The 27,789-nt window shown below is 41.8% G+C and overlaps 1 protein-coding gene across 1 annotated transcript in view; it reads right to left on the bottom strand.

The window, feature by feature from the left end:
- Positions 1-1,341: 1,341 nt before the first annotated feature.
- Positions 1,342-27,789, bottom strand: part of SGCD (sarcoglycan delta) — a 132,385-nt gene continuing 105,937 nt past the window's right edge. Inside the window, exons 6-7 of the mRNA XM_054389087.1 lie at positions 3,174-3,297; positions 1,342-1,573 (exon numbers count right to left, since the gene is read on the bottom strand). Of these exons, the coding sequence (XP_054245062.1) occupies positions 1,400-1,573; positions 3,174-3,297 (298 nt within the window). The 3' untranslated portion in view covers positions 1,342-1,399. The remainder of the gene's footprint in view (positions 1,574-3,173; positions 3,298-27,789) is intronic.

Raw genomic sequence — 27,789 nt, 5'->3', positions numbered from 1 at the left:
GGGTTTTTTTTTCAAGGCTTTTTACATGCATGTGGATGCAATTATGGGGCAGAATTCAATGACCTGGGGTCTTCTTGTTATTTTTCAAAACTTGAGCAGTGGAAGTAATGTTACTACCACTGCATAAGGTTTTGCGTTTTATCCTGCCTGTAAGAGGCTCCAAGACTTGAAAATAAGGAAAACTTGCAACCAGGAAAAAATTCATCCACAAAGTTTTTGGGGCTCAGGTTCTAGGGGAACCAGCATCCAAAGCCATTGCTTTCCAGTAATCTGGCTTTGTAACAATCTTTATAAATCTTCAAAAAAATGTATCTGTTTCATTGTCAGCATCTCTGAAAATTGCAATCTCCACCAAATCTGAGTGACCTGGGATGGAATATCCTGAAAAGAAAGATGACAAAAACTCTGGTACAGCACCTGCATTGCACACTCAGTTTGTATGAACGTCTCTGTTTCTGTGGGTACAACACCACAGCATTTTCTCTTTCTACAGCTATTGATAGGCAACATCCAGATTTAAAATCTCCACACCACATCTTTTGAAAAATCAAAGATGCTAATGGATCCAGGACACCAGTTAAGTAAAGAGGTTCAGGATCACAATTTTTTTCCTTCCAAGAACTGAAGGCAATGCCAATTTTGTTAGCAGATAGATGACTTTAGGGCAGGGTTAGAGCTAATGTGTCACATCTGAATAGCACAAGGCAGCCTTGGCCATGCACAGGCAAGTCTCAAACCTCTCTAGGAAAAAAACATGACTATTCCAGCAAGATCTGGACTTTTCTACTCCCCAAGTGCAATCCATCAACAGGCAGCCACACTTCAGGTGAAAAATGAAGAGTGTAATTTAACCTCAAGTTATCTCGGATTACTCTGGTGATCTGGCTATTTCGTTGGGGTTATTTTGTTTATTTTCCTTATGCCACTGATTTAGTGGTGCAAAACTAATCAGAGATGCTGTTCTTCCCTTTGTATAATGCTGGGCCTACACCAGTTCCAGGGTGTTGCCCAGACAGCAATCCTGTTGCTCTGAGAACACGATCAAAAAACGAGGGGTGATCATTAAACTATACTAATACAGAAGGGTCCAGAGGAGCATCGAATCCAATTCAGCAGATTGCACCAGTAAATTTTGGTGTGGGAAAGAGAAATGCTACACAAATGTAACAGGGTCACCCTGGGATTCCTTGTACTGAAACATCATTTTACACAGAGGATATATATATATTTTATATATATATTTTTGTCTTTATATAGATATTCACACACACGCGCGCGCACACACAAAAAAAGTCTTTGATAGGCTTTCTGTGTTCTAGTAAAAATAGTTGGCAGCTGCAATCTGTGAGACCAGAACTGGCTTTTGTGCTGCCTGTGATGCCCCACTGCAAATTGTCTCTCAAAGGCAGACGCTCGTATTTATCTGGCAGGTCGAGCTGGTTCCTGCCTGAGACAGAAATAATCTCCCATTGGGACACACACAGAGCTCATAGATTTTTTGCCTGGACCCTGCAGAAGAGGAAGATCCTTGAGGCAAGTTAGGTAGTTTGATTTTTGCAGAGTTCAACGTTATCTGAAGTTGGATGGAGGGAGAGAAAGAAAAGAGAGAGAGTTAGTGGACAGCTGGTATTTTTGTCTTGTGTTTAAAGAAGCTTCCTTTGGACAACTCAGCTGCTACAAAAACTGGATAGGCAAGTCTGTTAGGATGGGAAAGTCTGATACAAACCTGGGTGAGCATATTACCTACCTTTACCATGAGCTACCTAAGATCTCCAGTTTGTCTCTGCTAATCTGCCCACCATGTTTCCTTGGCTTGTAGCTTATTGGGGCACATCTGTGTGTGAGTGAACCCAGCCAAAGGTTCCCCACTGCTGCGTGGGGAGCACGTATGCTTCACTTCTGCACAAAGACTCTGCTCCTCCACCAGGACTTCTGTGATCCCATTGCCACCTTGCAGGCTCACAGCACTACCTTTTACACATATTTTATCTATACATGTAACATTTCTATGTATATCAAAAATAACTTCCATGCCACAACAGACCTCAATTTCTCCTTCTAGAACAGAACATAAAAGTGAACCTGTGTGGCAGCTCTTAGACACGTGGCATCACTGAGAAGAGCACAGTGCCATAACCTGCACACCAGAATATTACAGGGTGACTGACAGTATTTGCTCTTATCTTGCAATTACAGTAAGTCTCCAGTTTAGTATCCAGCTACCTATTCTGCTGAAAGAGACAGGTCAATGTATGCATTTTTAAAGCAACTTAGTGTTAAAAGCATTAAGGCAAATGCTTGGAATTTCAATTGCAGTATGGTAGGTAGGAGGCAGGGTGTTGTATTTTTGAGAGGTCTGGGTATGGAATGTCTTACAATGCAAATGCTTAGGACAGGAGTTGCAATAAAAAGCACATTCTAGTTACACCTGACACTAAGATAGGAAAATGTGATCTTATGCTGGAGCCCTCTTGCTGGGAAGTTTGAGTTCAACAGGAAGATCCTGCTGAGGCTCTTGGAAGGTTCCCCAGCAGAAACACCTCAGCCACATCCTTTGATGTCTTCTATCATTATGGCAGGAGGAGGGGATGAGAACCATGTACCCATGTATCTCTGAGACACCAGAAGATGCTTAACTCAGCATCTATTTTACTGTTGGTTTGTTATCAGTTTTAGTTATTCTTAAGCTTCCCTTTGGAAGCTTCCCCAGTGCAACGACCCGTGCCTCCTGATGTTCCCTTTCTTTTCAAAATGAAAACATCAACTGCAAAAGCTTTTCAGATCAATAATGGTATATTAAGCTCTTCATATATAAGAAATGTATGATAGAAAACTTAATTAGGTCGGCCAAGTAAATCTTGTTTTAAAGTGACAAGGAAACAAAGAATTTAGGAGCACTGTGTATTTTACAGCTGCATAAATCTGCTTGAACAACAGATGCTATTACCCAAGCACTTTAAAAATAATGAATCAGCTTTTGCCACAGAGGGAGGCTTGTTTGCATATGATATGTCCAATCACTGCTAGCAGAAACTAAGCTAGGAGGTCCTGCTTCACCAGTGCCTCCCCACCAGTGGCTCGAGTGGAGCAGCTCAGTAACTCAGAAGGACACAAACCTGCAGGGAATTCGTGGCTTGGTTTTTTTGCTGCAAGTCTTGCTGTCTTTCACTTACCTCTCCATCTTTGGATTCCAGCCTGAGCTCTGTCCTGCATGTGGCTTTCAAGCTGCCAGCCTCGGCGTTGATCTCGATGCCTTTTGGAGCTTCCATCACCAGCGCGCGTGTGGGCGACTCCAGTCTGTAAGAGAAGAGGGAGTTAGAGAGCTTGCTGTGTTCTACAGTCAGGCTTAATCTCAGGCTGGCATCTTGCACAGCTTGACTGTCCACTGCATGGCACCTTAGGACTGGCTGATGTTCAGAAGCATGCCTGGTTCAGTCAGTGAGAAGAATTCCTGTCCACTGTGGTAGAACACATCACAAATCCAACCTGCTAACCCTGCACATCAACTTTGAGATGCTTTAAACACTGGGGCAGGATGTGGGGTGCAATAAATCTGCTGTGATCAGCTCACTCATGTGCAAGTTCAGATTTCTAACTCATCAGTACTAAATGGGGTATTAGCAAAGCTAATGTAATACCTACACAGAGAGTGCAAGCAGTTTTCTTACTCAAGCCACTGTTCACGCAGGAGCAAATCAGTTCTCTGGACTCCTTACAATGTCAGGATTGGAAGGGTTTAAAGGACACAAGAAAACTGATGAAAATGACCCAGCTGAAGACCTCAAAACTCCTGGTCACAGCCAGGGCCCCCTCTTCAGTGCTTTGACCCCCTCTTAGCCAGGGATACAGCACCCAGGGATATGACAACCCTGTCACAGCTAAACCATTTAGTTCCGGCATTTGGGCTTAATGTTGTAAGACGCAGAAGCAGGAGGGTCACTCTTCCATGCTGATAATCCATTCATAGGTTTGTATTATACTTGTCTCTTCTCTTCTCTATAATACAGTCTCTTATGACTTTCTGTATTGAAAATGATAATAAAACCCAATTCTCCCTCTTTGGGAATATCCTCTTAGTTGATTTCATCACCATTTATTTACTGTGCTGTCACAAAATCTAGACTCTGATCTCCTCAGGTGAAGGAGGCAGGCAGACAGAGCAGACACTCTTCTGCTTCCACTGCTTTGGGCAGACAGCACTGACAAAACTGAAGCAGAGGGCATCACACAACCACTGGGGTTACTTGGGCAGCTTTTAGGATTTGTTTGCATTACTGCAGAGGCACTTCAGCTGTTTCTCTGCTCTTCATATATAATCATTTGTGCAAGTAAGTGTATTCTTAAATGGACTCCTGCTGGTACTGAGACAACATTATGGGAGACTGAGGGAATTCAGCTGTATTTATTGCAGCCAACAGTTCAATAAAGCAAAGGCACTGCGTGGCACTTTTCAAGTTATGACTTTCCTCCTTGTTGGTGCCTTCCTATGGCTGCTTTTTGAACTCCTTTCCCTCATGAACCCAAACTCATCTGTAATTTCCTGGCTGCCTCAACTAAATCTAAATTTCAGTGAAGAACTGAGGCATATGCAGCCCAAGGAATGAGCATGGTCTCATGGTTAGCAGCCTCTGCACAGTCTTTCTGAGCTGCTTTTTCTTCTCTCTCTGCAGGGAAGCTACATCTTACATAAACCTTCTTCTGATCCCTCCACTGCTATCACCCCCTTGGCTGGTTCTTGTACAAGGAACCTAAGATTAAGACTGCTGATACTCTTTTTTTTTTTTTTTTTTTTCCCTGATTTAATTGTAGATTGCATAGAGGAGAAAAACCTTGCAAAGAATGATTGACATTAAATAGTGCTACTTAGCAAATGTCTCCCTCTCACCTTCCAATTGCAATAACTGCCCTTCCAATACCTGTCAGATTTTCTTTATGGCAAAAAAAGCCACAGCACAGAGCCTTAGGGCTCACACAAGCACTCTGGTGGCATTCATTATGGTGGCTTAACATGTGGTCTGCCCCATGCCATCCCTAGAGATGCCTGCCCAGGGACAAAGCATGTTCTCATACTTTTGTGGTGCCACTCACAAGCTGGTATCTACCCTAAAATACAAAGGACAATCTGCTTGCACTATGTCCCCAGGATCCAATCTGCAGTGGCTAAGATGCAGGAACATACTCCCTCCTGCCACCTCTGCTTCAGAGGCAGGATGCTGCAGAGGAGAAGCAGAGAGCTGAGGTCAGTAATGTCTTAAGTCATTGTAGTTAAATTCACCGAAGGATGTGTCCAAACCCCAAGGCAGCTCAGCTAATCTAAGGATAAAATAATTCCCAGAACCATGGACAGGTGATTCTTCAGTTCTCCAACAACTCACTGACTCTTTAATTTCTTTGGTGTCTTGGCTGTCTCAATATATTTGTTCATCTGTTAATCTTGTAGCTCTTCTGCCCACTGAGAAATAAATCTTGTAAGTGCAGAACAGTGTTCAGACACCACAGTGCAAATGCCCTCATTTGCAGCAGCAGCAGCAGCTCTCAGTTCCTGCCCTGTATTGGAGCAGCCTCCCAGTCCCACATCAGTGTTTTACTGGAGAGCTGGGAAGTTGGTGAACGTCTTCCCATGGTGAGGAAGGATCAAGAGGGAACTCCTCCTTTCCCATGTGTACACAGGTCCCCCTAACATCAAACCAAGATAAATTCATGCTTTGAACAAGTACCTGAGAGACTGCCAGATAATACTGTCCCAAAGTTTCATCCTCTTTTCATATCTAACAAAATCACAGGATCACAGGATGTTAGGGATTGGAAGGGGCCTCTGGAGACCATTGAGTCCAACCCCCTTGCCATAGCAGAACCATATTGTTTAGTGCAGGTAAATGACTGAGTTGTTCTCTCTCTCTCTAACCACTGAAAACCTACAGGCAGCAAAACAGCATTGTACAAACACTGATGAAAATCCATGCAATTAGACCAATCCATGCATGAAGAACCCTCTTGAGCACCTCCCAATAGTCCATGGTAACATGGGACAAGCATCCAACACTGGGTTGCTGCTGTTTCACAACCCACCCTGCTTCCTGCAGGATCTGTGTTTTAAAGTTATCTGAGCTGACCCCAACTCTGCCATCCTAAATCACTACCTCAGACAGTTGCAATCCTGCTTATATGCTGAATTAATTCAAACCCACCCCTTTAATGTTAAAAATACCATTTTGAAGGCCAGGGTTGTTTGTTGTGATTTTTTTTTTCTTTTTTAGAACCTTAAAACTATGGTAATGACTAAATGACTGCAAATACTGTAACAGCAAGGCATAGCTCTTTCAGCTTGTAGCCTACATGGTTTTGTACTTGTGCTGTGGGTATAGAGTCTGAGTCTCCTCTCTCTTCCATGTTCAATATTGGTGTAACTCTTTGCATGGGACTTTTGTCCCAATTTATGCTACTGTAAACGAGGACAGAAAGGTCTCAATAAAATTTTCCTTGGCATTAGATGGGCATATGATTGTAAAGGATTTAATTTGATTATTTTCTGATATCCCAAATGAATCCCTCAGACACTTGTCTTTAAACCAGGACTTGAAAAATCTATGCAAAGCCAGAGAAAGCAGTTGAGGATTTTATGCTCCAGGGGGTTTGAGTAATGTTTACTGAATACTTTCATTTGAAGCAAGTGTTTAAGAGACACTTTGTTTTTAAACCTAATTCTGTTTTCCAGAGCAGAACCAATTTGGAGACTAATAATGAAAGAAAATGATTTAGCGATGAACAGATAATTTGTTCAAAATCAACATTTGTTTTCCACTGAGGTACTCTGGAGCTTTCAGTAGGATTCACATCTCGTGGTTAGGTGTAAGCCTGTACTTACAGCAGTAGGCTGGAAGGGTGGCTGTGTGAATATAGATTGTTTCATTATTTGCTCCTGCTCTTAAATTTTCCATCCCAGCAATTGGCACATAAGCCCTTTTTATTGACCATGGGTGCTGCTTATTTTTGCTCCAGTATTTCTAGAACTAGATCCTGACCTCTCTCACAGAGCTGGGGTAAGGAAGATAAATTCACCACTACCCACAGCTTGCTGAATTCAAGACAAGATACTACCCTAAAACCTCTCCTGTCTCACTCACAGTTTCCTAGTAGCTGGATGATGAGAGAGTCCCCTGTCTGGGAGATGACCCACAACATGGGAACTTCTCCTACAAACCCCAGGTGTCATGTAAGCCCAAAATTGTACAAGAAAAGCCACAAGTAACAGGATTTTCAGAACTATCAAAGTACCCAGGTTTCGCTTCCTGCAACAGGTGTTAGGGACTTTGGAAAAATCCCATTGAGCACCTAAATGCCATAACAAATCTGACCCTTAATCTCAGTTCTTAGTTCTGCAACAGAGGTAATAGCACTTCCCAACTCCACAGGGAGGATAAAAAGATAAATATATTAGTGGTTGTGAGGCAGTTACAGGCTGCAATAACTGAGGCCAGGTAAGTACCATAGCCAAAGATAGATGGTTGGCAGATGGGTAACTGATCTTTCCAAAGCTGCAATAGTAGGCTCTTACCTTCATCAAAAATACTGTTGGTCTTGTTCCTCCCACTGAGCACACTTGGCCTGCATATCAATGTGTGAGATGATGTATGCAGGGGAAGCCTTTCTCCAGCACACCATGCTTAATAGACAGTGCTAAATGTGCCTCTTAAGCCCTTTTACTCAAACCTATCACTGAAGCATCTCACATTTTAAAGAGAGGTGATGACATGTGGGCATGTCACAGTGACTCCTCTCCAGCTATCGCTGGAAATTTTGTGCTCCTCGGAATCAACAAGGGAGAAGAATTTTCTGTGCCATCCCTGCTTTGCTTTGAAAACTCCAGCAGTAATTTAAAGGAGGTCAGCACAGGAATTTGTATTGTGGTTTCAGTGGAAGTCATTCACTTGGAAAGATCATTACTTACCCAGATTTCCAGTTTTCATTTCCTTCATCATAAACAGCCACATTAATCACTCCAGTACCATGGATTGTATTTCCTTCTTGGCCCTCCCTTCACCCCCTCTAGGATAATGTGCTGTTTTCCTTGCAATTATGAGCAACTTTTGGAATTTGGGGAGAAGAGGGGATATTACAGATGTGAAGGCAGCACCACCAGCAGCTAGGGGCTGCTGCTGTGCTTACAATAAAATAGACATAATTTTCTTAAAAAAAAAAAAAAGAATGTAGATAATTCAGGATGGAAAAATATTTGCCATGGTCCAGCACTGATGCAAACTGGACTTGCAATTCGTTGCTGGTACCAAAAGCTGCAGCACAGCAGAGGGATGTTGAAAGGAGTTAATGTGAGCTGGGGACCTATTGCTGGCACTTTGAAATTATTTATTATTGTTTTTTTCTTTTTTAAAACGAGGAATGGCCTCAAGCTTCAGAACTTCTTGTCCCCATCAGGATTTTTCTGTGTAGGGCACAAATTTTCCTTGCAGTATGAAAATAGACATTTACTCTCAGGAGGGAGCAATGCTTGTATGCTCCTTCTGAGTTTACTCTCAAGAGGAGCATCTGATGCAGCACTGTGGTAACATGAGCTCATTTAATTTTGCTGAAAACCTCTGGACTGAGCATACAGCATGTACTACTGCAGCTGTAGCCCATTATTTCTAATGACTCTAATTATTTCTTATAGTATCCATCTGACCAGCTATAAGATTTCACATTGAGCATAAAATTAGCCAATGTTACCACTGTGCCTGCTTACATCTCATGCAGTTGGTAAATTATGCTAGGAAGTAAACGTAGGGCTCCATCAATTTGGTGGTAATGAACCAGCATCTCAGGTGGAAATTCATTTTCAGTTTTACCTCGCTTGGTTCAGTGGACTCAATGGGATCACCCATTCACACTTACATTTCTGACTCCATTATTGGCATGTTATCTTCTATATCTCTATTCATAGAAGAAAACCCAATAAGAACTGGAAGTTAATTAGTTGTCACTGACTTGCAAAGAAAGTATGCCTAGTTTCTAGTTCTAGTATGACTTATTATTATTATTACTATTATTATTATTTCTACTACTATTATTATTATTTATTACTATTATTTATTACTATTGTTATTACTATTACTGTTTTAATTTGTCTTACCTTTGCTGGTATTGGAACAGGAAAAGTTTGGACTCACCTGATGAAAACCTCAACTGACTGCAATTTTAAGCAGTCTTGTCATCTCCCAAAGAGCAAAAGGCTCTGCCCTGAGCTCTATCCTTTGTCACTAGATCTCCTTCCTACTGGAAGACACTGCCATCTCATGAGAACAAAATAAGCTGAAATATGGCAACAACAGTGAGCTTAATACAAAACAAGAAAGAGGGGGGGAGAAAAGGGAGCTGGCCTTGGTGCAACAGAATGAGAGATTAAAATGAAAAAGGGGAAGTGCAAGATGTCTTTTTCCAACATACCATGATTTTGACAAAGTATGACATACATGGCCCAACACAAGAGCAGTAAGCACTCTGAGAGCTTACAGAAGAGATTATCACTAATCAGAAAATATGTATCTGTGTTATTTATTGCCTAGTGTTGACACAAATCTTCTTTTCAATTACATTTTAATGAAGCACACCAATTACTGTTTGAATAGGGCCATCTGATTGCAGTCTCAATCAACAGAAATAAATCTTGCTTATGGTAGGTTTCCAGGGTATTTTCTTTAGAAACATTAATTACAGAAGTAAACAAGGATGTATTATTACCATGTCATCCCATTGTAAATCCTGCCTATTGCTATAAATACTGTTTGGTTTGAGAGCATCTTATCACTCTACTGTTTCCAGTGTTTATGCTGCAAATTCAATAGATGAAAATTCCACTGCAGCCATACTCTCAAACAGATTCCTATGGCTGGTGGTCCAAAGCCTCATGTAATTCTGAACACGATCTAGTGCACAATGAATGAAAATTCTTTCAGCTATCATCCACAAACCATGGTTAATTCCTATGGAAAATCCAGTTAAATCTGCCAGAGACCTGCCAGGAGAGGTGGAAACCACATTTTTGTAATTGAGCTAAGGATGTTTGGTTCAAATGGCAAAGAGTGCAACAACTTTGCTTCTCTGTATGTGGGCAACAGAGAAGCTAAAGAGATTTGGTACAAAGCTGAGTAAAGAGAAAAAGAAAACAAGGAAATGAGATGAATCGGCCTTGTGCTTAACGTCATTCATAAGCTTTAATATTTCCTTGGTCATAGCACCTCATGGACAAGCCGCATAAGTAGTCCTGCTTGGATTTTGCAAGTCCCTGATGGTTGGATGAAGGTGTGAGTGTGTGTGTGGGCACCTGTGTGCTTGCTCCATCCTCACCTCCTGGAGCACTGAATCGATCAAATCCTGACGATTTCTCCCTGCTTCAGCTCTGCTAATTCAATCTCAAGCTAATGCCTTAAATCTAATTTTACAACTTTCCCCCCTCCTTTTTATTATTTAGTTGTTTATTTATTTAAGCAGAGCTCTAACAGCTGCCATGCAAAAGGAAGTGCAATAAATCTGTTGCTCCTTTTGCTAACATTAGCTTAGTGCCAGATGAACCAGTTCAGACATTTTTCACCCAGTTTGGGCCACAGGTATTGTGCTTAGTGAACTTTTCCTAAACAGAGTCCATGTGAAAACAATACTCTCTGACCACACACTGGAAACAGCTTAACATCTTTTCAGAGTACAGCTTCAGAAGGAAAGCTAATTGAGTAACACCAGAGCAGTCTGAAACCATTATGGAGCAGGGCAAGGCCAGCATTAGGAAGATGCTCAGCCAATGCTCAATGAAGATTTGAATGGGTCTACACAGGAGGAATCAGAGGAGTTTGTAGGTATAGGACTGGCTTGCAGGACTAAGCAGGTGAGAACCATTTTATTTTCTCTAAAATGAATGAATTTTGGTGAGTTTTCATTTTCCCTCTAAAAAAAAAAAAAAGTCCTCCCTCAGCAAGAATTCAAGCACATACTTACACCCAGCACCCTGCAAATGCCCTGTTACAGTCTTCTAGAACACTTTGCACTAGCTGAAGCTTATTTAGAGTACTAACAAGCAATAAACTAGGAAAACATGGACAAATCTAAACACAGTTTTAAATTATTTGCAATTGGCTACCATGCTACAGCATTGCTGAAGAAGATGCAATTATATGAGCTGTCCTAAATGTTTTAGGGTTTAGGTGTTTATTTTGGCTTTTAAAACAACCCCTGGAATGATTTGCAAGAATCCAAATATAATATTTAGAAAGGAAAAGCAGAGATCAGACAGAAGATGTCTAATACAGGGAGAAAAATGTACCATGCAATACTACTGAGATCTGGTTTCATTATGAACTCAAGAAGTGGTGAAGGGTAGAGACTGTCAAAGAAAGAAGTACAAGATTAATGTTTAACAAAGTAGAGGTATGGCTGAGAAAATTAAAATCATCTGGATAATTAAAAAATTCTGTTGCTTATAAATCAAGGAAGGAAATTATCATAGAAATTGGGAGATAGTCGAGAACGATGTGTGGTAAATACAGATGTGGTTTAAGAAGCTGATGTATTTAAGTGGCCAGGGAAGGGATTCAGGGATGCCAAATGAATTATTCCTGTTTTAAGTGCAGAGATGACTTCAAGTCTCCTCACCCAATGGGTTGTGAGCAGATTGGTCTTGGTCTGAATTCCTCCTGTGCCTGACAGACCCAAGCAGAGAGCTGTCTGCAGGATTAACTCTGTCCTGCTGTGCTCAATCTTTTGGCCTTAATTGGTAAGTTGGAACATTCAGAGTCACCAGTGTGTCCCATGGTGGGAAACCTCCATGTAGCAGAAGAAGATGCTGTGTGGTTGGGGGCTGCATCCTGAGCAGGCACAGTGCCCCATGCACACCCCTTGGCAGAGGTGTTATCAGCTGAGAGCACAGCTGTGAGTAATAAAACCACAGCAAAAGTAATAAAAACACAGGTTAGACTGAGAAGATTCAGCCTGTGAGGTACAGCCCTGTATTTTAATACAGGCTCTGCCAGGACCCAGCCATAAGAGACATTATGAAATACAGGGAGCAGAGGAGTCAGCTCTGGCTGGAGGAAAAACAAAGGACATCCCCTCTCCTGGCATGATCAGAAGTGGGATAGTAAATGACATTATCACAGAGCTCAGACTAAGCCCTGGCAGTGATACTGATGCCACTAGCTGGAGCTTAAGAGCCTGTAATGAATTTTATTACCAAAAAAACTCACCACCAAATGTCTCTCATCACAACTTACATAGTCTGGGTCAAAAGTGGTCAAGCAGTGGTCTGCACATTCCTTCATGTCTGTGTGTGCTAACCAGAGGGTTTGGAGCTACAGCATGGCCATACTTCTGCTCCCACTGAGCACAGCTCCTCTGCACAGCCAGCATGGCAGAGGAACAGACTCCAAATGGGTAAATTCAGATTGGATGTTAGGAAGAAATTCTTCACCATGAGGGTGGTGAGACACTGGAACAGGTTGCCCAGGGATGTGGCAGAAGCTCCATCCCTGGAGGTTTTTAAGGCCAGGATGGATGTGGCTCTGGGCAGCCAGATCTAGTGTGGGGTGTCCCTCCCCCTCTCCATGGCAGGGGGGTTAGAACTAGATGATCCTTGAGATCCCTTCCAACCCTGACAATTCTATGACTGTGTGATTCTATATGCCAGATCTACCCTATATAAACCACATTGTTTTTTCCTTGTCTGATATACCTTGTTACATAACTTACTGCAATAAAATAAAACGAATTGAACAAAAAAAAAAAAATTTAAAATGCTCTGCCTGTGGGGTACATTAATGAGCAAGATCATTTCAAACACGGAGGAAAATAATTACTTTTCGTGTTACCATAATTGCCTAAACCACAAATGCATTTTTCAGAAACAAAGGTTGGGCTGGTGTAAGTTTCTAATTAAAGGTTGAAAGCCTGTAATTAAAAGGCACAAACTGGAAGAAACCCTTTCAAACAGAATCACAGAAGAGGCTGCTAAGATTGGGTATTATCTTGACATCCTGTCACCAGCTCAGGGAGGAAACAAAGAAACAAAGTGCCGCAGCTCTTCACTGGGGCCACTCACACCACTTGCTACCTCATGCCTAACAGGAACACAAGAGAGATGAACACATCACCAAGTAGGTCTGTGGGGCCACTGAATCTCCTAGCAGCTCTCAGCCATTGGCGTGGGTAGAGGGACAGCTACCCTGTAGCCTGGAGGTCACACCTGAGGCTTAAAAGGGCATTTTCCTGAAGTTTATACTGGCTTCTGGATGGTGACAGGAAGACAAAGACCACCTTAGTTGGCCTAAAATGATAAAATCTGATGGAAAGATGGTAGTTGAATCAGCTAAAGCTTGCTAGGTTAACCCATAAAACATTTGCTAACACAGACATTAACACAGAGCTCTACAATTACCTCCATGTACAGTCAGTGTGTCACCAGCGAGGCAATTTAGGCCAACTGTTCACTGCTCCCACAGTTTGCAGTTTTGCTCTACTTTGGAAGAAGGTGGCATGACCCACCTCTGGTTTTCAGGGTGTTAAACAATGCTGCTGAGCAGACCAGCATGTCATCACTGACAGAGAAATTCCTTTCTTGTGATAACCCAACGCAGCCAAATGAGAGGATTACTGGCAGGGGTGCAAGTGCTATGCAAATGTTGCAGTCATTATCCTCTGTACTTTGCATGCTTTCTTCTACATCAGAACTGCTTTATGAAATGTTGGTCTATGTTTCCATTTTAAACTTCTTTTTGAAGCCTATCTGTCATGGGATTTTTTACCTGCCCTTGGTCAGACAGAAAGGGAAAGGGTCAGGTAGAGCAAAACCTCACGTGGAGAGTGCACAGGTTCAGCCTTCAGTGCTTTCTGCAGTCATGATTCACTTTTGCTCTTCTCTGATGATTTTTCTATTCTTTCTAAAAAGACTGGACTTAATAATAAATCACTGACAATGAGAAACAGAGAGCTAACAAAACTAAAAAAAAAAGAAAAAAGAAAAAGAGAAAAAGATTTTGACATGGTAGAAGAAAAGAAAACCTGCTGGAAAAAAAGAGGTGTGTCTGGATGCATCACATACTTGGTGGTGATACCCTTTGGAAACATGCACACACTTGCCTAAGTGGATTTGCAGAGCTTATTTAGCACGACAAATTGGCTACAACCTGACAGCTATTTCTGAAAACCCATTTATAGACCTTCAGACACTCATACTCCTGTGGCATATCCATTCATTGTACAGTCAATTTATAATGATTCCACCAAATTAAATCTTTATTAACAAACTTATTGACTCTGGCTTTGACTTTTTGTTCCCCTTTTAATTAACTGCAGTAATGAGACAAGCAACATCCAATATAACAACTGACCAAACATTTTGTTTAAAACCTGCAGTTTATTTCAAGCAGCTTCACAAAATAATAAAGGCTGTATTGCTGTTTGCTAAATGTCAATTTTCACACTCTGTTGAATCTTTTCTGAAGCTTGTCAACCACAAATCTGGAGTAATTTCCCCCCTCTGATCAGAGCTATATAGGACATATAACAGGTTTTTGCTTACTTTTCATTTTTATGCAGAAGATGTACCATTTGTCATCCCCAGTATACTTAAAAAAACAGTAAATATGCATAAATTAGAAATTTAAAGGGATGCCTATGCCAAAGTTGTGGCCTCTTTCACAGTCACAATTCACACCAGCAATACAGTTGTATGTCTGCATGCATAACACCACAGAAATGATCCAAACTCCTCAGATCCAGCCTGTTATTATGCCACAATACTGCACCATCCTATTTTCAAACTTGTTGGGCTGTTGCTCAGAGTTAGGGAGGTTTTTCACCCTCCACACCATTTCATCACAGCTTTTCTCCCTAGTTGGAAGCACATTTCCTATTTGCAGCTGCAACTCCCTGCCCTGCTGCCTGGCAGACACAAACCAGCCTCAATTAACCACAAGCAGGCACACTCTTCCTTGTATGAGCAAGTTCAACCACACACACTTTGCTCCAGTGAGAAGAAATACTTTTTACAGGATCAAAACCACTGACGATGGCTAAATTTGACCAAACTTTTCCCACACTTTTTACTAGTTGCTGAAGCTGAGATAACAAGGAGGTGCTGTTTAGGTCAGGATCCTATCACTGAATAGAGCATCAACCAGTGTCTAGTCTGACTTCTGGCATAACCCATCCTGGAAGCCAGTAGCTCATTCCTGTATCAAATCTAGCTGAACTGAAACCTCCTTTTTAACAACACAACCAGTTCTTTCATAAGCACCCAGTGATGTAAGCTTTGTCTGCATCCCTCCTTTATAAGCACTGCTTTGTAACCTCTTTTGACAACGTGCAAAATTTTCCTTGGTACAACTCACACTTGTGCAATCGGGAATACAAAGAGGTGAAAACCAAACATACCTTCTCTGGAGGAACACCAAGACAAAGCAAGGAATGGGCAAGACAGCTGAGTGCTGAGGCTGAGAGAGGGGCTCAGTGCTCCTCCATGTGACTGACTGCCATTTTGTCATCGAGGAGTTTGGCAGGGCAACAGCAAGGATGGGAAGCATTTGAAGAAGTTAGTCTCACAGATCTTTGATAGCCTGGAACTGAAAAATCTTAAAGCTATTTCAGATGTCTAGCTAATTTCTTGCTTTCAAATATGGAAAGGAAAATAGGTTGGGAAATGCTGCAGAGAAGAACATAAAGTGATTTTGTGGGTGGGTGGAAGGAGGAATGGAGCAGAAAGAGACTGGAAAACAGAAAAAGAAACCAACCAACCAAGCACAAAACCCCCAGCACAAACAAACAAAAACAACCCCAACTTGCTGAAAAGGAGAGTAGAGAGATGTCTCTAAAGGGACTACTTTAGTTCTAGGAATAGGATGTTTTGAAAATTCCTAGCATCCATTTATTTTCAACTAAAACCAAAACTGTTTTCTGTTTACCTTTTGCATATAATCACTCCTGAGTAAAATATGCATTTTAAGGTAATGTTTGGCAGTCTTTAAAGAGAATGCTCAGTGTTCCCTGACTTCCATGAGGTGTCTTCCATCTTTCCTTGGGCAAGTCTGTGGTTTTAACTGTAATAACTTCTCTTATATGACGTTTTAGCAGATAACAAAGAGAGAATTACAGCTGCTAATGGAAGAGGTCAAATGGAGGTGAAATGAAATGGATTAAAAAAAATGAACTGATGTCAGAAAAGCCTCCATACCACTCAGTGGCACAGCCACTTCCTAGAAGAGGTTTTTAGCTGGGAATTTCATTTCATTTTACTCTATTTTGGTTTGATTTTTAAAAGAGAGGCAGGCAGGCAAGAGAAGTGGCTTCGTAGTTGAAGCACTGGAATTCAATTTCCAGCCCCGTGATGAACTGCCTCTGTGACCACATGCCAGCACATTCTCTGCTCCCTGGGTTCACTGCAGTATAGCAGTAGTGGGGATGTAATTCTTCCCAACACAGGAGTGATACATGGGACTCTTTGCTGCTGACTTCTCCTAGCACCCAAGGGAATTCATCTGAAAAACTTTTTCATAGCAGACTGCCACCTGGATTGCAGAGCATGGTCCTGAACCATTACCTGGACGAAGAACTTCTGTAGATAGTCTGGGGTGGTGGGAATAGCCCCAGGTTACACAGAGATAACCCCACTGAATTCCCAAGTACTGCCTTTCAAAGAAGTCAGTAGAGTTGGGAACATAACATGGGAAAGGAAACTGGACCTTAAAATCAGCCTCAATTCTCTCTCTGCATGGTCAAACAAAATAATAACAATAATGAAGAAGCATTGGAAGAGAAACAAACAAACAAAAAGATTGTGGTTATTTTACAGTCTTCAAAACCAACAACAATCAAAGCTTCAAGGTATTATTTTTTTTTTCTCCTGGAATTCCTTGTTTTTTCTCAATTGCCTGCACCCTCATGGTATCTCTTAGCAGACATCTTAACACTATTTTCCCTGCCTGCTAAACAGCAGGAGGGAAAATAAACCAAGGAAGAACTCTGTTTAGATTCCAGTGCACATGGAATCTGGACAATTTTCTGTGGGTAAAAAACATGGGCAATGGGATCAGGAGTCCCATCACACAGGCCTTTCAACAGAACTTGACTCTGGCCATTGGAATGTGCTGCCCAGGGAGGTGGTGGAGTCACCATCCCTGGAGGTGTTCAAGAGGGGATTGGACGTGGCACTTGGTGCCATGGTTTAGATAGTCATGAGGTGTAGGGTGACAGGTTGGACTCGATGATCTTTGAGGTCTCTTCCAGCCTTCTTGATTCTATGATTCTATGATAAGCAGGAGGAGAGAGGGAGACAGCTGCCTCTTACTAATCTTGGAAATTGCCAGAGAGTTACTTTCCTGTCCCTCAGATATAAAGTTCACTGCAGTTCTTCCCTTCATCTTACTCCAGTGATTCTCACAGTCCTCTTTTTTGTCCTGTGTGGTGCCACAGAGAAGTCACCAGGTAGAAACAACATTTGCTTTTATCCTAAAAATGAACATTTGCCATGTTTAGTTTTCAGTTGATGACAGCAACTGAGTACTCAGGGTAAACCCATTGAAACAACGTAAGCCCCAAACCAGCACAGATGTACTCTGCCACTTCAAAAGAGTTCAACCAACTCCATCCTAGCAGCACATGTGGTGGATGAGGTGGGACCTACTGAGTTCCTCCAGTGGGAATGCCTGCTTAGGGCTGCAGGGTTTGGCAGGGCACAGCTCTGGCAGTGGGGATGAAACCTGGGGGGCAGATTGCACCCAGCAATGTGACTACACTCCTAGTATGCTTCTACAAATGGCAGCACACAGAGTATCTTTCCCTCCTCCTCTAAAGGATATCTTTTATAAAGCAGTCACATCCTGACAGTCATGCTGCTTTAACTTTACTGCTCTAGTTAGAGGTGTAATGTAGGAAGAGCTTAAAGAGATATAACTGGACAGGTCTGTTTTAATTGCTCCCACTAGACCTGGGCTCTGTGACCTTGGACATCTACAGAGCCATAAATATGAGCTTTTGGTTGCTGTTCCCATAGTGACTGACAGGAAGAACGCACTGGAGGGAGGACTAGGAGTGCTTCAAGCAGGCAAGCAGCAACTAGAAATGATTAAGTTCAGAAGCTCTGGGGACACTAATGTCACTGTAGGCCAGCCAACCTGGAAGATAAACACTGCTCAGCACCACAAAAATGATTTTTCTATTTGCTTTCCACTGAGAGTGAACTAGGCTACACTATAGGTACTAGGCTTGGCAAACAAGACCATGAGCTCTTCTGAGGCAAATTTACCAGTTCTTTCTGCTGTTGGAGATGTCAAAGGCACTAGCAGGGCCTGTCACATTTGTGTTGTGTACACTTACCCTTGAGGAACAGGAACATCAGCCCTGGAGCTCAGACCCACAGAGCGGGGAGCATCTCTCACAGAGCTCGTTTCTACATGGAGCAACACACAACACAGGAGGCTAAATCATCCCAGGCAAAGTTGCCAGGTACCTGGGCTGCCCATCTTCCAGTGTCAAAGCCAGTGCAGTTATTTCTGTAGTGCTTTGCATTGTGCACTGAGAGTGTCACAGGGTTTGCTGTGGAAATGGGAGACCTTTGGCATCCCATTCCCAAAGGGTAAGGACCTGGTGGACACACCTGGGGAGTTGAACCCAGCTTGTTCTGTCACTGCAACAGCCAGCTCTAGCTCTTGCTCTTGCTGTGAATGCAGAAACAGGATTCAAATAGCTCTAAAATCTCCTATTTCAATATAAAAAATGGCAGGGTTTCAAGAAAAAAAAGTAAGAGACACATGCCAGTGGCCTGAGCATATATAAGAGCAGCGCAGGAATATTTATATTAGCAGAGTGCACAGCAGGCAAAGTTGAGCTGTGCTAAAGGCAAAGCTGCCAGAGTATTTCTGACTGACTTGCTCAATAACACAGCATGGTGTGCTTGCTGGCTGCCCATCCAGACACAGCTTCATTAAACCCCTGGTGATCAGGGCCTTACACATCACAGAAGAGTGGAATTTACATATGGTCAAATCTAGCACTGCCCAGAGATCACTCAAAGTTATAGCCCTCAAAACCACAATGGCCTCACCATCTCCACGAGTATATTAAGGTTTGGAATGGAAAACAGCTGCTCAACCACCCAGGGTAAATCAGTAATTATTCAGATGGAAAGTAACATGCAGTCTACCTGTCTACACACTTTGTACACTACCCAAAGTCTTCAACTCATGCATATTAAACTCTGCAGCCTGTGGTATTGTGGTAACTTTAATGGCAAAAGAAAACAGATAAGCCAAGAAAATACCAAGGCATCATTCCTCCCTTCCTACTCACACACATAGGTCTGTCAGATAACCTGGCAATTCTGACAAGGTTTGAAGTTAAGTTCAGTGGCACACCAAGAAGGAGACACTGCACTAATTGTCAGGCAGTAACTGATTATCCCAGTCTCTTCTCTTATGCCCCTAGCCTTTCACTGAAAGTGGATCCCATCATTTCTCAAGCAGCTGAGTCAGATCTGCAAAGTTTGCACATTCTTATAGTGCTCACAAGCACTTAAAGCATTAGCTACTTTTTATCTTTAAGTTTTGGTTCCTCTTTATTTTTTTTTTTTTAAACAAAGTAGAAAATGCAGGATTTGCCCAACATTCTGCCTTTTTTTTTATTCTTTTAATGATCAGCTTGTGACCTTTTGATATTCATAGAGTATGGATCACCACAGTGTTAGAAATCAAGTATTATGAAAAAGTGAACCTCTCAGGTGCTCACATGTCTTAAAATACTTCTGGAAATATTGGCTAATAATAATTATTGCCTGGCCTGCTTCACTGCTAATCTCTCTTTCAGAAAGTGCACTCCTTAGACTGTAGGAAATGACACTTTTTAGAAGAATTTTGCATTTTACTAACTGCAGCAAACCACATGGAGAGTGGCTGACGGGTCCTGATGGATAACACATACACTAGCAGGTTCCCAGAATACTTATCTCTGAAAAGAAGGAAGCTCTGCAGAAGTGGTCTGGATAGCTCCATAAATCAATGCCACGCCGTTAATTCCTGACAGCCACTAAATATTAAGGGATGGCCAGTTTAAAGGATTTGCCCTACAAAATTCTCACAATCATTCTTTGAAGAGGGCCATAATCTCCATTTGGGGAGCAAGAGAACCATTATATGTAAGTATTCAGTGGTACTGCTGAAATTTCTGCCTAGGTCTTGAAGGCTAATTTTGCCATTTATCACTCTAAGTAAAAGCATAGCCAAAGATGTTGAATCTGTTTATATGGAGGTTGGTTGGTTTTTTTTTTTTTTTTCCTCTAGAAATTCAAATCAGATAAACATTTAATTTTTTTGTAGGATCATTCAGTCCCACTGACAAGTTAGTCAGTGCTGTAACCCACCATAGCTTAGACTAGAAAATCAGGCACTAAAGAAATAGTATGTGCTTTGCTTCACTTAAAGAACTGTCACCCAGCTAGAGGAAAGCTTCCTCAAAAATGGTGATTACAAAACCAACACTTGCTTTGGTATTGCACAAACATTCTGACATAAGGCTGGAGGCAGAGAAAGACTTCTGCTGTCTATCTGAGCACCTTTGCCTCCAGAACTCCCATTGCAATGACACTGATTCCCCTTTCAGATCACATCAGTTCACGAGGTATGATGCAACATCATTGAAAACGGGCATGCATTTATTAAAGGTTGCATCAAAAAATATGTAGGCACCTTGAAATACATTTCAGGCTGTGATGGCAGGCAGAGTGACTGAATATATGTCAGAGGTTTATGATGAACTCTAAAGTGTCTTCATTTAGGAGGCAGCATCCCTTTTTATAGGCATCCTTTATTGCTTGATTTATTCTTTCTATCTGTAACTAACCTCTAGACTCATAGATTTAGACTCTGGTGTGATGTTGCTTGAATGCCACACACCTCAGAGCTGTGCAAAATATTCTGACAAAGTCATTGCTTGGTCCTTTCTCACTGTTCAGAACAATGCCAGTGGATGGAAAGATTAAATGATACCCCACTGCTCAACTGAGAACCCATAAAATCAACATATTTAGTGGGTGTTTTAGAAAATTTGTCACATGCTAAGCAGGAAAAAGCAGGAAAGGACTAGGAGAGATATAGTGTTCCATTTTCCACTCTCTTTACCATTATTGCCCTTGATGTCTTCACTAAGACTTTTCTTTCTTTTTCTTTCTTTCTTTCTTTCTTTCTTTCTTTCTTTCTTTCTTTCTTTCTTTCTTTCTTTCTTTCTTTCTTTCTTTCTTTCTTTCTTTCTTTCTTTCTTTCTTTCTTTCTTTCTTTCTTTCTTTCTTTCTTTCTTTCTTTCTTTCTTTCTTTCTTTCTTTCTTTCTTTCTTTCTTTCTTTCTTTCTTTTTCTTTCTTTCTTCTTTCTTTCTTTCTTTCTTTCTTTCTTTCTTTTTCTTTCTTTCTTTTTCTTTCTTTCTTTCTTTCTTTCTTTCTTTCTTTCTTTCTTTCTTTCTTTCTTTCTTTCTCTTTCTTTCTTTCTCTTTCTTTCTTTCTTTCTTTCTTTCTTTCTTTCTTTCTTTCTTTCTTTCTTTCTCTTTCTTTCTTTCTCTTTCTTTCTTTCTTTCTTTCTTTCTTTCTTTCTTTCTTTCTTTCTTTCTTTCTTTCTTTCTTTCTCTCTCTCTCTTTCTTTCTTTCTTTCTTTCTCTCTCTCTCTTTCTTTCTCTCTTTCTTTCTCTCTCTCTTTCTTTTTTTCCCCAAAGAATTAGGCATGAACTGATGGTGGGCATGAAGAACTGAGCCTAGGTGAATGACAAACTACTCTCTTCTTGACACAAGCAGTTCGATCCCATACAGTGAAAACTGAGCAGTTACGGAAGCATGCAGGGCACAGACAGCCCAAGCCCCATGCTAAGGCAGCTACCAGATCCCAGGGCTGAATTCAGGACCCAGGTTGTTTCCAGATGTGCAGAACATGTACAATGTGTTTACAGGAAGACCTCACAAACTTGAAATAAATTATACAGAAAAGATCAAGGGACATAAGAGGCTGTGTAAGGTCAGCGTTACCTCATGACTTCACAGGAACCTTTTTTTCCTTTTTTTTTTTTTAAATAAAGGCAAAGCATTGCCTACAGGATTTAGCCTACTAACACTAACACCAAAACTGCATCAGTAATCACACATCACCAAAGTTTCTGGACTTAAAAAACCCTTAATGAACAAAGCCAATGCCTGCAGTACAATACAGCCCCCTAAAGGTTTGGATTTGGTGAGGGGCAGAAATGCATTGCCCATATCTCCTGGCATTGTATGGCTCTTTTAACTGTGCTCCCAGTACAGTTCCTTCTGCCCCAGGGGAACAAGAACTGATTATCTGGTACTGAGAGGTTTGGAGGCTTTAGATAGAAGCACACAGCAATAATGAAGGACTTCATTTTTGCACCCCAAAGGCTCTGTCAGAAATGTCATTTGTAATTCATTAGACTCATATAAACCAGACAAAAGCTTGTTAAAGTCAAGTAGTTTTTAACCCAGAGAACTATGGGTTTCAACCCCTGGCTGAAAGCTCAGGGCCTTTTCACAAGTTTCTGTGTGCTTTCCAGGTGATCCCTTTGGCAGCACTTGAGTTAAATTCTTCAGGTATATAAGAAAGCTTCTGTATTTAGATGGAGCTCCTCAGCTGATTCTTCTAAGATATCCTGTTTTTTTTTTCTAAAGAGACTTTTATTGCAATATGAATTTATTACAAACCATTTCACATGCACACATTTTCAATCATACCTTGTGGGTCATATGAGAGAGTGTTTAATTTCAGAAACCTTAGGAAGCAATAATAATCTTTAACCTCTGGCATTGCACGAGAAGATACTGGATATTTTCTATCAAAATGAACAGCTCTAATAACCTTCCATTAATATCCATTTATATTTATTACTCCTTCATTAAAGTTAAGACACCAAATCCTTACTAAAAAAAAATAAAAAAAAATTAAACTGACATTTTACTTCTTTCTCTGTCTTTTAAAATGTTAATGTGTAAGGAAGTGGACAGGACACGACATATTTTTATCACTGTCAGACAGTTCAGCACCAGCAGCATAAACCCTTTGTGTCTTGCTTTTTGCCCTTATTATATCAAATATAAGCATATTTCACTGAGTTCACTGGCAGGGAACATCTCCTTACAGCAGCACATCCCCTCATTATCCAGCCCTCTCAGCTGTTCTCAGACCCACCAGGAGGCCATTTCCCCTCCGCTTTACAACCTCTTTTATGATCCTTAATGGCCTAAGTTTGGGGGATTTTTTTTTGGGTTTACTTTCTTGCTTGATTCTCACATCACTTTACCACATCTCCTCAGCCAGCCTTTCCACAACCATCCTTAATGACATGAAACCAGGCAAAGAGGGAGAGAATGTGTTTTCCTTTTTGTATCATGAAAATCAAGAGATAACTCACGAACTGCAGTCAACTCAACATGAGAAACACTGAGTTTCATCTGGAAAAAGAGCTGCCAGGTGACCCCCAACAGCCTGACACCCATTCCTGTTATCCTAAACTGGGGGAAAGCTCCTCTCCTTCTGCAGCTACTGCCCACACCTCAGAGAAGGATTTGCTCCTTCTCTCTGGAGGGCCAAGCTGTATAACTGAACACATCTTTGAGGCTTGGAGCCACTCACCTGCTTTAGGGCTGTTACTGGGTTGTAATCACATTTCTGCTTCCTCATCTGCAAGGCACCAAAGCCACACACCACCATGCAAAGCACAAGCTGACAAGTGGGGTTCTTTCTCTTCAAGGACATGATGTCCTTGTGTAGCTGAAGGCAATCATGGTGTTATTTTACTTGCCAGCAAAGCCACATGTCTGTATTGAGGAATGTATTTATGGTAGCCACCTCTGCTGAGGGATGAAATGGTGGCTGTCACTTTGCCTTTCAGACCAGCCATGGTCCACCTTTTAATATGGTGCTTTCACACATTTGGCCTCAAAAAAATGCTGCTGTTTTCAGTGAGTTACTCCAGTGCCAACACAGCTGGGAACCAGAGCAGAGTACTGGCAGCTTCAGAAGTGTCAGCAGAATCTGGAAATGAGGCAGTAAAGCTCACAGGCTCCCAACATTGCTAAGAGAAAAGAAAGAGGAACCACTTGCCAGCTTCTGCCTGTGCTGCTGGCACAAGTAGCTTCTGCATTTCCATTTCCTTCTTTCATGCAACATGAGCCTGCACAGGGTGAAAGATGGGTCATTGACCATCTCCAGTCCAGCAGTGCTGACCCCAGAAAGTGTGCTGCAGCACACAGCCAATGCTCACACACTAACAATACAGCATCACAGTTCTAGAGCAAGTAGAGACCAGGGAAACACTGTGGGTTGTGCAAGGATCCCCAAAGACAGACAGGAATTTGACTGCCCAGGCATATTTAGAAAGGGGCTCTTGTTAGCCATGTGCTATCTTAGTAGGGAGATGCAGAGGAGAGTCCAAACACCATTTGAGAGCAAGGAGTTGCATTCCTTTAGTACAAACTCAGCAACATTATCTGGTCAGAAATTATTGCTACTCAAAACAGCCAGAGGTGTCACAATAACCCACAGGAAAATTCTATACTGCAAAATATACATAAGGGGTAGAGCAGCAGCAGCCACCACACATAAAAAAAGATAAAATCAATTCAAGTCATGAGGAAATGACATAGCTACTCCTGTCTGGCCTACAGAAAACAGCTCCATTCTACCCGAAACATAAATTCAGAATAAAGGTTCTGTAGGCACAGTGAATATTTATGATTTCGCTTAATAAGCACATAAAATACTGCTTTCAAAAGAAAGAATCCCATTATAATTATGGACACATTTTTCTCCTCTCTTTAATAGGGTTATGCAACAGCTATTGATTCCTGATTACAGTCTAAAGTACAATTAGTGTGTTTGTAGAAGTGTCCTTTCTAATCACAGTGGACTCGTATAGCTCAAAGCACCTCACTCACACTAAATAAGCAGTACTCATCCCTTCATACATCCTCCCTCCCAAACCCTGTGGCATCAGAAGATGGCAGGAGGAAACAAAACCCTGGGGAACCTCTCTCTTGGGCAGGAGTCCTGACTTTGTCCTTCCCTGTTTTGTGCCAGGTTAATGAAAAGACCATGTCCAATGCTCAGAGTGAAGGAAGCTGGTTCAGAACTGCAGTGAGGCACTGACTGTGGTTCCTGTGTGGGCTCTGCATGGCTGCAAGCACTGGGATCTCTGGTTGCAGAGGGCTCTCAGACTAGAGTATGAAGCCTCAGCAGGGAGATATTCCTTCCTTAAAGGTGGGCACTGAGAGCTGAGTAAGGGAAATATATTTATTTTGCCTGCTTTGCTCTTCACTTTGTTTTTTAGGAAGGCGAGATAGGCAGCTAGAGAGAAGTATAAAGGGGTAGAGAGAAATGTTAAAGAAAACCATGTATTCTTCTACCAAAAAGCAAACATGGTGCTCAGTGGATTACATTCCTCTCATTTCTTTAAGATAAGAACAGTGTTCAAAGGAAAGTCTCCTCTTCTGAGCTGCTCAGTCATTTTGAACACGATTACACTCTAAATATCACAGTATTTGCAAAGGATTGGGATCACAGTGACAGGTGGGTAAGGTGCTTTCCTTGCCACCCTTCTATTTACTTCTGTATTTCAAGCTCAATATCCTTGGTACCAATAGCTCTACCTCAAGTTCAAATGTTAGGATAAAACAATAGTTACTGAGCCTCTCATGGAGCATGCTGCATCCTAGACCAGCACACCGACCCATTCACGGTGCAGGATCTCCTCCATCACAGCAGCACTAGGCAGAATCTGCTGCAAGGCAAAGATGTAGCCCAACTGGCACTGAAACTGAGTTGCCTGCCCTTCTCTCTGGGTACCTGTTGCTTTTAAGACATTTACTGCTGCATTTAGTCAATGACCTGCATATCCTATTACAGTCAACCCCCCCCAAAACAGCCCTTAAAGCCTGCAGAAGAGGTGTTTCTCCTGGGGCACCAGCAGCAAGGTATGTGGAGCGTGGCAGCCTTCCTTAATCATTATCAAAATGTAAATGAAAGACAACATTTTCTATAAACCTCTGCATTCTAGATGTTAAAGGGTATTTTCACAATTTCCTGTAAGACCTCCCCAAAATGTACCACACCTCTGGGAGCAGACTAATCTACTAGAGAGATACATCAATGTTAGATGTGTCACCACATCCTTTTAATCAGTGCATAGTCAATAGTCTGCATTCCACGAATAACTAATTAGTTTTGCAACTTATTTCCACAGATGTCATTGCAAAATCTATCTGAGGAATGTCATCTGCACTTGAGAGAAGGACAAGCATTGTAATTAAGTATTAAGCCATTTCACCAGTGTGAGTCTGCCATGGAGTGTGAAATGGCTATAATTCACGTTTTTAAGACCTTGCATTTATTAGCATCTATTTTCTACTCAAGGTTAACGGTGTGCTGCACAGAAAGTTAAAAAAAAAAAAAAGACAGAAAAAGCTCACATTTTTGTTATTCAAATGGTTTTATGTGCATGTTTGAGTGTACAGATTGGTCACACAGATAGGGTTTCTCTCAGGTGCCAGAGGACTTCTGGCTCATGCACCTTTGTGGAAATCACTCGAAGGTTAGATGAATGCTCTGATTATGGAGCAAGCAACATTCTGCTGTTGAAAGCTAATGACAATGCTGGATGCAACACACCTAGGCAGGATACAGATCTTGTATACAAGTGAGATATTCAATCTGAGATAACAGTCAGGATTGATGATTAGCATCTCCCAGAAAAAAGGCTCTGTTTGCATTAGGAAACCCCTACAGAATAAATGTAGAGAGAGAATAACGAACCAGACTGTTGTATTTCATTCAGGGCCCACAAAAAGTTAAACTTCTCTCTGTCTGGAGCCATTGCTCCAGCTGCAAATATGCAAAAAAGGAGTCTTGTGTATTCTCCTACCAACCGCCAAACAAGAGGGATGTTCCCACTGCTCTCTATCCCACAAGCAATGATGTTTGACAGCAATTTCGTTTAGGAATCTGCCTTTTACTTCCTTATTCCTACTCTTGTTTATAGGCGAGGGGCTCCACAGGTCTGGTGGAACATGCATGCTCTTGCCCTCACACAAATATGAGTGCACCTGGGAAGAGTCACTTGCCCTACTGCAGGCTGCTCAACCACCAAGTCCGACTGCTTTGTCTCTTTTCCCCAGCTTCAGTCTACCTCATTTTTTACTTCAGCAATATACTGTGTTCAAAACAACATCCTGCCAAGCTCCCCTTCCTGCCAAGCCTGCTTTCACCCTCCATTAGCCCTCTTTGAAGAGGATCTGCCTGTCTATGGACAGATGCTATTAGCAGTGCTGTGAACAGGGCAGGGCCATGATTTATCCAGCCGGGATAAATCAGCAAAGCTCTGTCAATGCCTCTGCCCTTTCCCAGGAGTGTGCCTCCTGAGCATCTCATCCAAATCTAGGCTTCACCTGTTAAAAACAAGGAAGGAAAGGACACAAAGAGCTAAATCCTCCCTTTCTGGTGCCAGGTGTGAGAGCGATGAAGGCCATTAAGAGAAGATTTGCTGGGGTAAGGAAAGGGAACGGCAAGCCCTCTCTTCTCCTTTTTGCAATAGAAACACTTCAACAGATGGAAAGCCCCAGCAATCAACTGCCTCCTTAACTCCAAGCCTTATACCCAATGGTATAAATAAATCTTAATACACTGCCTACCAGAAGCCTATGGAAAGCCTGCCTTTAATTTGGAAGGACTGTGGCTTGTCTTCTATAATAGATGAACAGGCAGCAGCTTTGAAGGGATGTCAAC

This window comes from Indicator indicator, chromosome 18 (genome assembly GCF_027791375.1).
Source record: "Indicator indicator isolate 239-I01 chromosome 18, UM_Iind_1.1, whole genome shotgun sequence".
NCBI classification, from domain to species: Eukaryota; Metazoa; Chordata; class Aves; order Piciformes; family Indicatoridae; genus Indicator; species Indicator indicator.
The sequence above is the reverse complement of the archived record's forward strand: the minus strand, read 5'-3'. Positions and strand labels throughout refer to the sequence as shown.